This window comes from Helicoverpa armigera, chromosome 12 (genome assembly GCF_030705265.1).
Source record: "Helicoverpa armigera isolate CAAS_96S chromosome 12, ASM3070526v1, whole genome shotgun sequence".
In the NCBI taxonomy this organism is placed as follows: domain Eukaryota; kingdom Metazoa; phylum Arthropoda; class Insecta; order Lepidoptera; family Noctuidae; genus Helicoverpa; species Helicoverpa armigera.
In genome coordinates this window covers 9,656,416-9,670,526 of record NC_087131.1, presented here as the reverse complement: position 1 = coordinate 9,670,526, position 14,111 = coordinate 9,656,416, and the positions used below count along the sequence as shown (strand labels likewise).

At 39.0% G+C, this 14,111-nt stretch overlaps 1 protein-coding gene across 1 annotated transcript in view; it reads right to left on the bottom strand.

Annotated features, from left to right (window-relative positions):
* Positions 1 to 3: 3 nt before the first annotated feature.
* LOC110383922 (uncharacterized) overlaps positions 4 to 14,111 on the bottom strand; it is a 118,119-nt gene continuing 104,011 nt past the window's right edge. Inside the window, exons 4-15 of the mRNA XM_021344887.3 lie at positions 7,502 to 8,308; positions 7,287 to 7,427; positions 6,980 to 7,104; positions 6,779 to 6,907; positions 6,082 to 6,250; positions 5,579 to 5,742; positions 5,085 to 5,252; positions 4,518 to 4,720; positions 3,710 to 3,875; positions 2,791 to 2,924; positions 2,489 to 2,606; positions 4 to 2,400 (exon numbers count right to left, since the gene is read on the bottom strand). Of these exons, the coding sequence (XP_021200562.3) occupies positions 814 to 2,400; positions 2,489 to 2,606; positions 2,791 to 2,924; positions 3,710 to 3,875; positions 4,518 to 4,720; positions 5,085 to 5,252; positions 5,579 to 5,742; positions 6,082 to 6,250; positions 6,779 to 6,907; positions 6,980 to 7,104; positions 7,287 to 7,427; positions 7,502 to 8,308 (3,911 nt within the window). The 3' untranslated portion in view covers positions 4 to 813. The remainder of the gene's footprint in view (positions 2,401 to 2,488; positions 2,607 to 2,790; positions 2,925 to 3,709; positions 3,876 to 4,517; positions 4,721 to 5,084; positions 5,253 to 5,578; positions 5,743 to 6,081; positions 6,251 to 6,778; positions 6,908 to 6,979; positions 7,105 to 7,286; positions 7,428 to 7,501; positions 8,309 to 14,111) is intronic.

The window sequence follows — 14,111 nt, the reverse complement described above, 5'->3', positions numbered from 1 at the left end:
TTAAACGTGTATTTATATACTCACATAATAGGATCCTATGTCAGTCTTGCTTATTAAATTATAATTACTTTGTTCTTTTTTTCCGAATATTATGGTTTACAGGCAATATTCTTAAACGACTATAATGTTAACAGATTGACATGCTAATTGACAGCTATTTAAATAAAAAAAACATGTTAGAAAAAATAAAAAAAGATATAAAATGAACTCGAATGACGTAAAGTATTTTAAAGTAATTAAATAATCTTACATGAACACTTTACATAGGTTTGAGTAAATTTGTACAATACATAGCATGTAGAAAAAATAGAGATTCATTTTATAGAGATCGTTCAGTGAAACTAGATCATTGCCAGCTTTCTATGTACTACTACGCCATAATTTTTCACTATACATAGTTATAAGTGGGTATAATGTTACACAACCCTATGATTGTAAAAGTTAATAATACAAAAAAAAAATACTTTATCAAAAAAAATAAAAGTAAAAAAAATCTTAATAATACAAATTCACGGCGAAAAAAAAAAGTCTCAAAAAAGCTCTAAAAAATAAAATGTACTTCTTTGATCGATATTATTATAACGTATGTACTTCTTATTAAATTCCCAATGGTACGATGGGAGCGACAAACTGAGCAATGGTCTGTTTCAGTGGCAGGTTACATTAGTACTAATATTAAAAGCAAATTACAATATTTACACCAGCCGACAATAGTACATCTTGCAAATAGGTATCTAATATACACGTTAATTATTTGTTCATATTTAAATGACCGATCGCGGCCATAGTACGCTTACTCGTCCCCAATAATACTTAATTATCAATAATATTTAAGAACTCCTCGGGGGAGATGTGGACGTCGTCGTCGGGCGGCGGGTCGGTGGCGCTGGGCAGGCCGTGCTTGAGGTCGCCGAAGGTGTAGGCGGGCCGCTTGTGCCGCTCGTGCCGCCGCGCCTCGCCCTCCGCCCGCCAGCAGAACGCCTGCCGCGGCTCCGCGCCCGCCGACATCGGCATCGCCAGCTGCACGCGGGACTTGCACAGCTCGTTATCACTTAACTGTCTTTTTAACTTATCCTTCCCCACCACCAACTGGAAGCCCCTCAGCCCGCTGTCGCCGTGGGATTTGGCCAGTTCCACTTCGCTGAGTTGCCTCTTCAGTTTGGAGGTCTCAGTGGGGCTGCACCGCGCCGGCTTGTCGACTAGACTGTTTTGACGTGAAGTTTTGCTGCCGCCCTGCCTGGAGCTGGAGCTGTGCTTAAGAAGCGCGCTGTCGTGGCGACTGCTGCCAGACGAACTGCTCGTATTCGTATTACAAGTATTTACATCGTTGGCATTATTCTTTCGCAGCGATTCGATAACATTGTAAAAGTGTTCCAGTTCAGAGGAGCTGCTATTTCTGGACCTGCTTATATTGTTTGTACTATGTCTATGTGGGCGGATTTGAGCTCTAGGTAAATGGCCGTAACTGCTCTGCCGAGCGATGCCGCCGCCGACACTGGTCTGTCGTCGAGGCATACTGCAACTTTTAGGAACGAAAGCATCTTGCGACATCACTACATTTTCATAAACATGAGCGTTGTCACCATCTTCCTGTGAGATTAAATTTTGTCGGCTCTCGGTGGTCTCATTCTTTTGACCTACCGAGTTACTCTTTTTGTGTCCGTTACGAACTTTAGCTTCGGGAATTTTTTTCGTTAACTTACAGTCACTGGCACTTCGAGGTAGTAAATTGGCATAACCATGAGTTTTATTTTCTTGGTTTTGTATTTTTTCTATTTTAGGAGCACTGGGAGTTGCAGTATTTTCTACAACCCTCGTGGAGTTAGAGAGCTTAGGGGTTTTAGTGGTTGGATTGGCTTTCGCCACGTCCGCGGGAGCTGGCAGTGGTGCAACTTCGTGTCGTTTCCTATCCATGTCGGGCTTAGAAGATTTGTCCAGGACGACTTTCGTTTTATCACTCTTGCATATTTTAACACTAAATCTGAAGGGAGGTTTGAACACGACTTGCAGCCGGGCCTTCTCGCCGGACAGCAAGTTGGTGGCGCTCTTGGACGGTCTTGTTTTTCTGGATCCTTTCTGTACTTGTCTGTGGGTCCTCTCGGTGAGCCCAAGTGGAATGGATTTAGATTTGGGGATGGCAGCAGGTTGCGGCGAACTGAGAAGCCACCTTTGCACCTTACTCAAAGCTTCGGTATCTTTGATCGGAGAGGCGGGGTGTTTCTGCATTGAACTGTAGTCTATTATTTCTTTTTTCATTTTCGTCTTTCGTTTTTTAACTTTACCTTTATGTTTAGAAAGTATCACATGTTTTGGTGATTTGCCTTCGGCGTTTGTGACGATAACTGTGCTTTCTTTAGCTATTTTAGGAACTTCTTCTAATTTTGCTTGACTATTCGGCTTCTGTAAAAAAGGACACAAAATAATTGCCATATCAAATAATTAAGCACGATGTGTTTTAATTCGTGACTCAGGCACGATTCTAACTTACCCTCTTCTTATTGGCACTGTGAAGCGGAGACGCTTTGTCTCCTAACTTCTTATGATCTTTCTTATTGCGATAAGCTCGTGTTCGAAGAGCCACTTTCTTCTTAAGAGGTAGTTTTGACCTGAAACAACAAAACACAAAATTGAGCAAAAGCAAACATGTTAGTTAGAGCTATGCAAGCATGAATATTGAAGGAAGACTTATGCCCTGTTCCTATAAACATCTAGGTAAGATTCGATGCTTACAAATTGTAAATGAACAGAGCACAAATAAAGTAGGATAAACATGTAGAATGTATATTTTACCTGACAGCTGTATGAACGATCAGGCCCTGGTCGGCAGCGTCAGGCAGGCGGACGGTTTCAGTGGTGGACGAGTGGATGATGGTCACAGACTTGAGCTTCTTACCGTGCCGACCCAAGAAACGTGTGCTTGCCACCTAGAATACAACCGTAAGTTAGGTATTGTTTATAAAGGGTTTGGTTATTGGTGAAAACGTTTCTTAAAAGTAGGTAAATGATTGGAAGCCTATATGTGGATGAAGGCGTTGAAATGTTGTCTTTTATTTCATGTTATGACAGATAATTAAGAAACACGTTTCTTAGCCTATATGAATGAGGAAATACTCCGAAACGCATATACGTAGTAGCATTGTGTGATACGTAATTTAGCTTTACCTTCCCTGTGAAAATGCAAAACAAGTCTAGCAAGAAAATACCGAAATCATCTAGCTTACGAATAAGTATTGTCGATATACCTTCCCTGAGGAGTTAAACCTAAGCTAGACACTAACACTTAGTGTCGATTTCTACCGCAACATCAAGAGCGCTGCAGCATCGCTGAACAAAACAGTTTTAAATTAAAACCTAAACAAAACATAAACATGCAGCATTATGTAAATACTGCGAGTTCGTTCAGAACGGGTATGGGCGATTTTTTCTCTAATGGACACTTTCTTCCAATATCGAACTATCATTTTGCTGTCTAGGTAAATGTTGGCGGAAGAAATTTCTGAAGAACACCCACAAAAAAAGCAAGTTGTTTTATTGTCCATATATTTGAATAGGTTCCATATTCATCACATAAACCAAACATTTCTAGTTTTCGCTAATATCGCTATACAACAAGATTGCCTGTTGGAATACATCTCAAAAACTGAACGATTCTATAGAAGTGCTAATTAAAGGCGGTACAATATAAAAAAAATATAAATTAAATACTCACCAGTAGAGCAATAACCGCGAGCAGTATAAGCAGCACGGCGTACCAGTGCTTGAGCACCCAGCGCTTGAAGCCAGCAATGCTCTCGTCCGACAGCAGCAGCTTGCGCAGCGTCGCCAGCGGCCCTGACGGGTCCACCTCGCGGCAGCGTTGGAACACGTCGCAATAACTAGAATTTTATTATGGTATGTTAATTATCATCATGAACCTTTGTATCGTTCCGAGATGGATTGATCATTAAGTAAAAGAAATGAAGATGAAGAAACGTTTTGTAAATAATAAAACTTCACATTTATATGGATTTTAGAGACCGGTCACAGCTTCGCATCTAAATCCCCAGAAGTCGGCACGTCTGCAATTTATAGCAAAGATAGTAAGCAAGTTAGCCTAGGGTGGCCTAGGGTGACAATCGCCAAAGAAATATAAATGCCAGTCAAGGGCGTCATAGGATTAGTCTCGCTTTAACAGACGGCCACTTTACCACAGGACGAAAGCGGCTTAAGCTGCTTAACCTTGATTTATCGGCTTCTGTCTGCCAGTGCTAACTTGTCAATCTATTATTTGTCAGTCCAGTCTATTACGAGAAAATCCTAATCCTAAACTAATCCTACTTCCTATTATTATAAATGTGAAAGTTTGTGATAATGTATGTTTGCTATTCTTTCACGCAAAAACGGCTGGCTTGGTTGAAATTTGGTATGTAGATAAGTGATATATACCCTTGATAAACACATAGGCTACTTTTTATCAACACGCCACGCGAGCGAAGTTAGTATCTGTATAATTTTGCCCCTTTTCGCAAATAACTTACCCATTATAATCATTGCACGGCGTGCCCGGTTTAGCATACATGTCGGGCACGTCATAGGGCGCAGTGTTCCAGTCGAAGGAAGACATGCAGGCGCCTCCCGGCTTGCGGCAGCACAGCTCGCATGCTGAGCGCGGGTCGTCCTTACGTGCGGCACACTGGCATGATTCCAGGCCGTAGGCAAGGCAGATAGACCCTGTGCACTCCTGCAATGAAGAAGGTAAATAGATATTTTAGATTTGGGTTTAATAAAAAGGAGTTAGAAAATAACCTTCTGTCTCAAGCGTCACATATCCTCAAAATTATCCGTTCTTTAATTTTGTGCATTCAATAATAAATCCGCCTGACTTTAAGACGCCCAAAGCTCTTTGCGAGAAGGCCAAGCTCAGCCTAGGATATCCGTTTGGACATTGTAAACTCATCGTCTATTAGAAGACCTGACTATCAATCGAATCATGGTTGTAGACGCTAGTATCTAAATCTGCAAGCATTTTTTTCATGACTGCTACTCCTAGCCAAACTACGATTAATACTAGGTTCAGAAAATATATAGGAGCATAAGAAACTTACGCCCATATAACAGACGAGCTCCTTATCGCAGCGAGTCCTGTTGGGCTTGTGTCGGCTCGCAGGACAGTTAGCACGCTTGCCGTCGCAGAACGCAGCGTCCCGACACCCGTTGTCCGACCGACATTTGTCGCCGAACTTCAGAGTGCAAGACGCGGTGCAGCATGGACCCTGGAATGTAACGAAAGTAGTGAAATTATGTTGAACGCATTATTGGATTTTTGCAGCTTTTATACTTTAAATTGTAACCCACTAAATTGAAAGATTGGATGTCGATTGTCTATTTGCAAGAAAAGGAGTATACCTATTCTATTGTTTATTGCATATTCCATTTCGGTATTAGCACTATGCGCTTTGATTGAAAATCCTGCCCTCTTCAGAAATCAGGTTATCAGAACAATTTTGATATTGACATATGCTATTTTATTGGTTAACTAATGATATAACACGTAAAAGGTGTACCATATGAACAAAAATATGTTCGATAATTATCATACCTGACTAGGACTGCACACGCTGTGTTCGGTAAGCGTGCACGGCTTATAGTGCGGCCTGGCAGCCTGAGGACGACAACACACGTCGGTACATTCAGACGCCCAGCCACAGTCGCATTCCTCGCCTTCCTCCACCACGCCGTTCCCGCAGATCGCCGGTTGAGGTTCTGCAAATAGTTTATTTCAGTTAGTAAAACAAGCAACTTCTAGAGGTAGAAATGGACAAAACAGGTAGAGCAAAACTTTCTTGCGGTTCTGTTATAACCAGCTAAAAAGTTTTTAACTCGAAAACTGATTTCGAGTAAACTAGGTATTTCAAGTGGATTTTGAGCTCTTCAGGCGAAAGCCAAAGAAGAAATTAAAGTGCGCTTGAAGCGTCTGAAAATTACTGTACGATATTTAAAGAAAGAAAGTCACCGAGGCTATTAACATGATCGAAAAAATAATGTTAACAGCATTCACAGGACGGTATAGAATTATAGAAAATGATGAAAATAAAAGCTTACCAGTAAAGCACCCCTTAGGTGATCTTGCCTTATTGTTGAGCACCGGGTCGATAGCTCTGAGCGAGCACGGCGAGAATTTGTTGTTGTTCTTCCTGTCGCCGCTGGTGGCTCGCGCGAACATTATGTAGTTGCCGTCCTCGCCGAATGGCGTGCATACTTCTGGGTCGTGCTGGAATAAATACGAGAACATTTAGGACTGTAACTGTAAGTTTATTTCATTAGGAATTTTCTCTTGATACATGGCGGCCTTATTGGACGGCTTAACGATAGCCTTTTGTACGCGTAATATTCGCTTATTACCATTCTAGTGGTTCTATTATTGTAAACACATAATTTATGTAGTCTTTATAATGAATTTCTTCTTACATTATATTCTTTTCAGAATAAATCTCACTCTATTACCCAAACGCGCTTCGAACATACTTAGTCCAACGCGCAGTTCTTCGCAAACTATGTTCCAAGAATCAAGTTAGGCTGTAGTTTGTTAACGCAAGGCTGGCGGCAAAGATAGTAATGACATTTACGAATAGTTTCCGAAACTTCTTCAGGAAGTCTGGCCTTCGCATCTATTTAGTAATCTTTAGCAAATTAGAAAATAACTTTACGCTAACGATAAACAATGTCGTTATAACTGAAAAGCCTGTTAAATTACGCTTGAAGGTTGTATAAAAGACAAAAGCCAATAATTACAACGTACCGGTGATCCGAAGTTGTGTCCGATCTCGTGCGCGAGTGTCACGTGCGAGACAGCCGGCGGCACGTGCTTCCCGTAATTCAAGAGCGTCACTATACCCGTGTTCAGGGACTTCATGCTGCCGCGGTAATGCTATCAAACAAATTATAAACGTATAGTACGAAATAATCTATAAAATGTATATCTATAAAAGGTAATAATTACCCCATTCTTCTCGCAAACACCACCAGCGTTCTTCAGATCACCCGTCCAAGCTAGACCCAACGTACCCATTTCAAAATCACGATACGTAAACATGTACGCCAAACAAAAGGCATCGTAATCTTCCTCTGAAAGAAAATAAAACATAAATCTTCCTTATAATGAATTTCCTTATAGAAATTAAACAAGCCCTTCGGATTTAAGCACTTATAATTCATTAGTCTTGTATCTTAACTTTCTGTAATTGCTCTCCAGAGACAAGACCGCTCTTTTGAATGCTTAATTTAATATCGATGAAAAGTAAACATACCTGAAAAGAGCTCTAAATATTTTTCTACACCGTAGTTATTTGGAAACCTATAAGCAGGGTCTTTCAATGCATCTAATGTGTGTACTTTAATTCTTTTGATCATAAATGTGATGTTGTCTGGCTTGCCGTCTTGGTTGAAGTCTGAAACAAGTTTTGCCATTAGTAAGAAAATTATAATTAACTATATTTGAAAAGAGCATAAATATGAGAATTACCTGTCACTTTGTATATCGCGTTAACTTTCTGGACATGACGCGTCATGACTTCAATGCAGGCTTCCTCTGAGCCGTATCTTTGATAGAACATGTGATCCGCCTGCAGGTACACGAGACACGTGGTTTTCCTGGGATCTACAGTCGCTCTCTTGTTCACATGGCGTCCATCGTCACTCGCGTTCGCCGACAACACAGTGTACCCCACTGGCTCCTTCTTAACTATATCCTTACTAACAGTTACTACTCCTGCTTTCGTTTTTATCACTTCGACGTGCGTCTTTGGCTTTGGTCTCGAATCTTCAGAATCGAGTCGCACTTTAGTAATGAGGTTACTTTTATCGATTTTGGTTTTAGGTTTTCTCGTGCTTAACTTATCGACCGGCTCATTATTGCTGGTGTACGGAAAGTCTAAGTCTAAAGGTAATTCTGGATTTTTCTTTGGCTCGTCGTCTTGCATTTCGTCCTCGGGGAGCCATCGTTTTTTGCGTCTATGTATTTCACTGCGGAGATCTTCAGTAAAATTGTTCATGGATGAGTCTTTAAGGTTTCGTTGATCAGTAAATAATTCAACTTCTTGGCCTAAAGTTCTTTTCATATGAAGCATGTGTGATGCGCACGGTGCCCCTTCGCTTGTGTCATGCGGATGCTGGACGTCTGACCTTCGATATACAACACTATGCATGTTCGGATGGTCTATGTTATATCTAGATATAGGCTCCACATAATACTCTTCTGTAGGAGTCCAAATCGTCCCATCAAATAGTCCGTCAGCTGTGATAACTCCGTAGACGTGGGATGACTCATCATCTAAAATACAAGAGATGAGTATTTGTTAAATTTATTCATAAACGCAACTTTCATAGTTGTAAATAAACAGAGACTTTATCTGGACGTTTAATATAAGGACTTCAAAATAAGCCTTTGAAATACAAACAACTCGGGGACGCTCAAATAAATGGCAGGCGATATTTTATGCAAACTAATTCGAGGTGCAAAGAGCCTCGGGACTCTGAATGAATTAAAATCACAACTTGCAGTCGCAGTAGGGGAGGGATTGAAACCGCTCATAAATAACGGTAATTACTGCTCTCACCTACACTCTGTTTCTCCTTCATTCATCTTCTGGCAACGGGTAATAAGCAAAAATCACCGGTGTTATACAACCACCCTAAACTTGTAATGGGCCAGATATCTTCTGGTAATTGTTTATAATGAGCTTTGGCGCTTTCTCAGATAAATCAGAGGCAGCATTATAACGGTCGGCCGAATCATAGGAACAAGATTTTTGAATAATGGTGAAGCGCGGTGGCCCCAATTCTTATGGGATTTTGATTTTGGAACAAAGGGAAAATTTTAATAATTTGATGGGATATTCAAGTAGCTCCTGATTTTTATGTAATATTTTTTGCATACTGTGAATGCTATTGTCGTTCGCCCCTGGTCTAGATTGAATTATAAAATTAACAACGTATTTACTATTAATGCAAATATACCAAAAGACGAATTTGCAAGAAACATACTTCATTAAACTTACGAAGTAATTTGTTCAAAATTCACTTTGTCTCCAGCGTTCCAGATGGGTCGCAGCACATAATTTCCTTTTATTAAGTTAGTCACAGAATGTAGAAGTTTGTTGGGCTCATGTTTAATTGGTTGTTTCAAAGACTTGGGAAATAAGTGAAGGGTTGGAGTATGTCTAAAGTACTCAACTAAATTATATTTTAATTAAAGCAAAACGGAATTTTGTAACGAAGTTACGGATGGCTGAGTTATTTTGTAACGTTTGTGTTGGAAGAAAATGAGAGCTTTTGCGTTTACACAAATAACAACGGCAAGTCATAAAAACAAACTCCATGTCAAGACTATATAAGTTGTATATCGTTGTAGTATATTGTGTAAAACGTATTTTAGAATAGACCACTTCCAATCTGACCGTTCATTAGTTAATTTAAAGTATCGGTCGTGCCATGAAACTGTTAATTTGTTAACTTAATAAGGACAAAGTCATTTTGCCAGGACTTTCACTCTTAATTAAAAGAAACCTCGTACAAAGCTGTAATCCGTTTAAGGAAAACAATTTGATTCCGCAGTTCTCCGAACAATTACTGTTGGGTAGGGATAAAAACGAATGTTCCCAACTGCAATGATGGAAATTTACAAATCGTTTCGTTTGTACATCGAGATTTTTCGAACTGGGGATTTGAATCAAAAGCAATTTATGTTGGTGTATTCTTGAAACATTGCATCAATAAATATTTTTAATTAAATCGTATCTCTGTTTATTTTATTTATCGCTGTTTGGTAGTTAATCACGTTACTATGTTTTCTAAAGTAATAAATAAATCACAGCTGTTTGAGGAAACCAAATTAGAATTGTGAAGGCAGCACTGATTGACGGTGAGATAGCAAATTTTTGTATTAAAATATAGGGCAAATGGGGCGACGTGACACTGCTGGGCCAAGGGCGGGTGAAAACACGGAGAACAGTTAGAAAACGTGTTCAGAAGTTGCAACTTCGTAATCACTTGAAAAGCTATTTTACTGAAATAAATCATTATGTTTTGTTGGCCAAAACACTGCCTATTCTAGCGAGCATCCACTCAAATATAGGTTGAAGATCCAATAGAACTGCACATTCCAATAAGCCATGTAGGCACTTAACATCGGTTAAGCCATTGAATGCCTGTCGTGTACTATGCTAACGATGCAATATGCCTATACCGCGATTTGGCCCGACTAGCTCAGGTATGTCCGTGGAATTCGGTAAAGTATTAAGAGCCCTGCCTCACATCGTGGATTAGGAGGTTGCATGAATTGGCACAAACGAGTCGGCTCGCACGTGACTGCCTTTGCTACAGTTACTCATTGTACAGGGCTGACGATCGCTATGAGAACCTACATGTTATGAGACTATTTATGTGTCTTTCAAATACTAATAAACTTAATTCGTTTAAATCAACTTTGAATCTTTAATAAAGCTATTTAAAAACCCTTAATTTAATAAGCTTTTTATAATAACCTTATAGCCAAAGCTATCATTTCTATTCATTAGGTTCAAAAAATATTATAAATCTTAATAAAACTCTTAAAAGCTGAGCAAGAAACCATTACAAAGATAGGATGTCATTTCTTTCAGTTTAATTAAATCCCTTAATTTTGTACGGACGACCGTAATTATAGAAGAAAAGAGAAGTTCCACAAAGGAAACGGGGAAAAGATTAATGTTGTAGAGCTACTTAAGAATTATGTTATCGATATGGTAGGATTGGTAGTACCGGCAACCCTGCGCACATCTCAGTTGGCTAAGACCCGGGATTACATCACTAATGCTTATCTGATGCCGCGGCTACATTATGTGATGTTTTATTGTGTTTATCGCAACGTCTCTGTGTGTTTAACGCGCCAATTACTTGGCTCGCTCGACCGTTATTATAATATCGAATTCGTATTTTAATTACTGGGACGGATGCTAAGATTTAATAACAATAATGGTTTATATTTGGTAAGAGTCCATTAGACTTAATTATGCCTTCGACGTAACTGAGAGGGGATTTATTTATTTATTTATTTATTTATTTTATTTATTTCTCCTCACAATGATAGGCTTATTCTAGGTTACACATTTATGATTTGTTTTATTAATATAGCAATGTGAGGAGCTGGAGTCTGAGTTAGGCATAAAGTGCCTGAATTACAAATCTCCAGGTCCCCACCCCACGGAAGAACAAATGTTATTTCTTAAATAATATCATGTTACAGTCCAATATCATCGACAAGGAGATTTATGACTTAAACATAAATACTTATAGTTGAGGGTAGAAGCTAAATTAAAATTATCAACGAAAAAGTTATTCAAGCGCTAGTGTCAGTGTGTATGTGTGTGTATGCAAGTGTGTAATGTTAGTATATAGTGTTAATGTGTAGTGTTGAGTGTCGGGTGTAGTATGCAAGTGTGCCGTTACGTTAGAGGGTTTTGGTATGGTACAAGTAATAAACTTATATCGTATTGATTTAATTTGAATGCAGTAGTCTCTCTGTACAATCATAATCGAACTTTTTTAACCACTCCGAAACCAAAGACTTACATTTGGTTGTTGGCAATGGATATAGCGTTAAGGCGCGATTTAACTTATTATATAGGTTTGGACCCTGGTAGCAGAAAAACCGATGTGCAAATTTAGTTTTAAATGATGATAAAGAACACACTGCATGTTTGCGACGTTTGTTTTTTGTTTTTTCTGGCTCAAAAGCTGTTTGGCCATGTTGCTTTATAACCGTTCTCAGAATGAAAAGCTGCCTTACAGTTAGTACTTCCCATTTCGAGTAGAGTTCAGTAGTTGGGTAATAAAACGGCAGACACAGACTAACCTTGAGGAGCGCTCTCTGTGCTCTTTCAACTTTTAACAGATGAGTTTTACACGCACCCCCCCATGTAGTGATACAGTATTCAAGCTGAGACTGACAGAGGGCGTAGTAGGCCGATTTTATCACAGTTTTTGGTGCAGTGTTTCTTAAGGCTTTAAATATAACTATAAGTCTACGCACTCGCGCTGATAGGAGATTAATATGATCGCAAAACTTGAGATTTCTGTCAATCATTACTCCCAAATATTTTGTAGCTTTCGTGCTTTTAAGATTGGGGCATTGGCAATTTGTGTTATTTACATTTGGGCATGAATGTGAGACAATACCCAAGGAGGGATCCGGTTTGTCATTAGTTTGAATGGAAAAGGTGATGAAGGTCGTTTTTTCTACATTTAATGTGAGTAAATTCTTATTTAACCAACTAGTTACCTGGTTCATGCCTGTCTGAGCTTTGACAAAAGCCTCATGCCAGGAGTTATCACTAAAAAGTAAGGCCGTATCATCGGCAAATGCAATCACTTTCGAATTCGGTAACGTAAGTTGACATATGTCATTTATATAGACTAGGAACAGTGTAGGCCCAAGAATACTGCCCTGTGGAACTCCAAAAGTAACTGGGACCTCTTCACTAGTTATGCTACCGATTTTAACACATTGTGTTCTGTCAGTTAGATAATCTTTAAAAAGTTTTAATTGAATTCCTCGTATGCCCAGTTTTTCAAGTTTCGTTAAGAGAATAGGGACAGAGACTGTGTCAAAGGCCTTAGCTAAATCTAAGAATATTCCAATGGTTTTCCTCTTCGAATCTATGTTGTCTACTATATAATTTGTTAGTTCTGACACAGCGTCAGCGGTGGATCTCTTGGCTCTAAATCCATATTGTGCTTTTGAAAGAAGATTTTTATTTTCCAAGTACGTAACAAGTCTTTTGTTAATGACGCGCTCTAAAATTTTCGATAGGGTGGGGAGAATTGAGATCGGCCTATAATTATTAACACAGTCTCTGTCACCATTCTTATGTATCGGGTGAACCCTAGACTTTTTATAGATTTTTGGAAATATACCGGTTGTCAGTGACAAGTTACAAATATACGTTATTGGTGCTGTGAGTATATCTATATTAGATTTCAATATGTCGCTAGATATCAAGTCAAGGCCCACCGAACAATCACTTTTTAAGCCTATTATTAAAGACCTAATCTCATCATCGTCCGTAGGGAGCAGACAAAAAGAGTGGCTACAGGAGTGTGAGGTGATGGGTTCTGCTTGTAGATTAGTATTCGTAGTGATTTTTTCTGCTAGCGTTTTGCCAACATTTGCGAAGTATTGATTGACATTATTAACTGATTTTTGAGGGTCACTGGTGTTAACAAGTTCGATCGGGCTATCTTTAGGTTTAGTCGAGTATGTAATCTCTTTAACTAATTTCCAAATTTTTTTACTGTTATTCCCTGCATTTTGAAATTGTGATTTTTCATATTCTCTTTTAAGTTTTCTTAATAAGTATGAACAAAAGTTTCGGTATCGTTTATACGTAATTTTTTTTATCTCATTGTCTGGGTCTTTCTTTGCCTTTTTATAAAGATTATCGCGGTTTCTAATGCACTTTAGAATGCCTGGGGTTATCCAAGGCTTTAGAATTCTTTTCCTGTTTGATATTTTGACCTCTTTAGTATTGTTTATGATAGCCCTATACAGAATATCATGGAAGAAATTAGCAGCGTCGTTAGCGTTTTTAGAGGTGTACAGTGTGCTAAAGTCAGCACTTTTAATTTCCGCCTTTAGAGAGTCGTTGTCTAGATAATTTATAATTTTTGCAGGTTTTTGTTTCGGAAGACTAGCCATGTACAAAACAACACTATTGTGGTCTGTGATTGTTGTTTGGAGTATAAGACAACGAGCCCTTAGTTTAGTCTTTAGAAACGTATGATCCAAACATGTTTTATTGTGCGTAGGAGACGTGTATGCAGGCAACATACCATGGAATGCCATCATATCCAGATATGCAGAACGATTGTTATCGGCACTGAGCTCGGCTATATTAATGTTGATGTCCCCCAGTAATATAACATTAGGCATAACCGAATATTTTAACAGTACCTGATTCAGGCCTTGTAGGAAGCTATCTATGTTTCTATATCCGGGTGGCCTATAAATAGCCAAGGCTACTGTATCTTTATTTAAGGTAATTATAAGACAATTTGCACCCTCAATCTCCGGTTCCTCAATAGAGATAAACAAATCG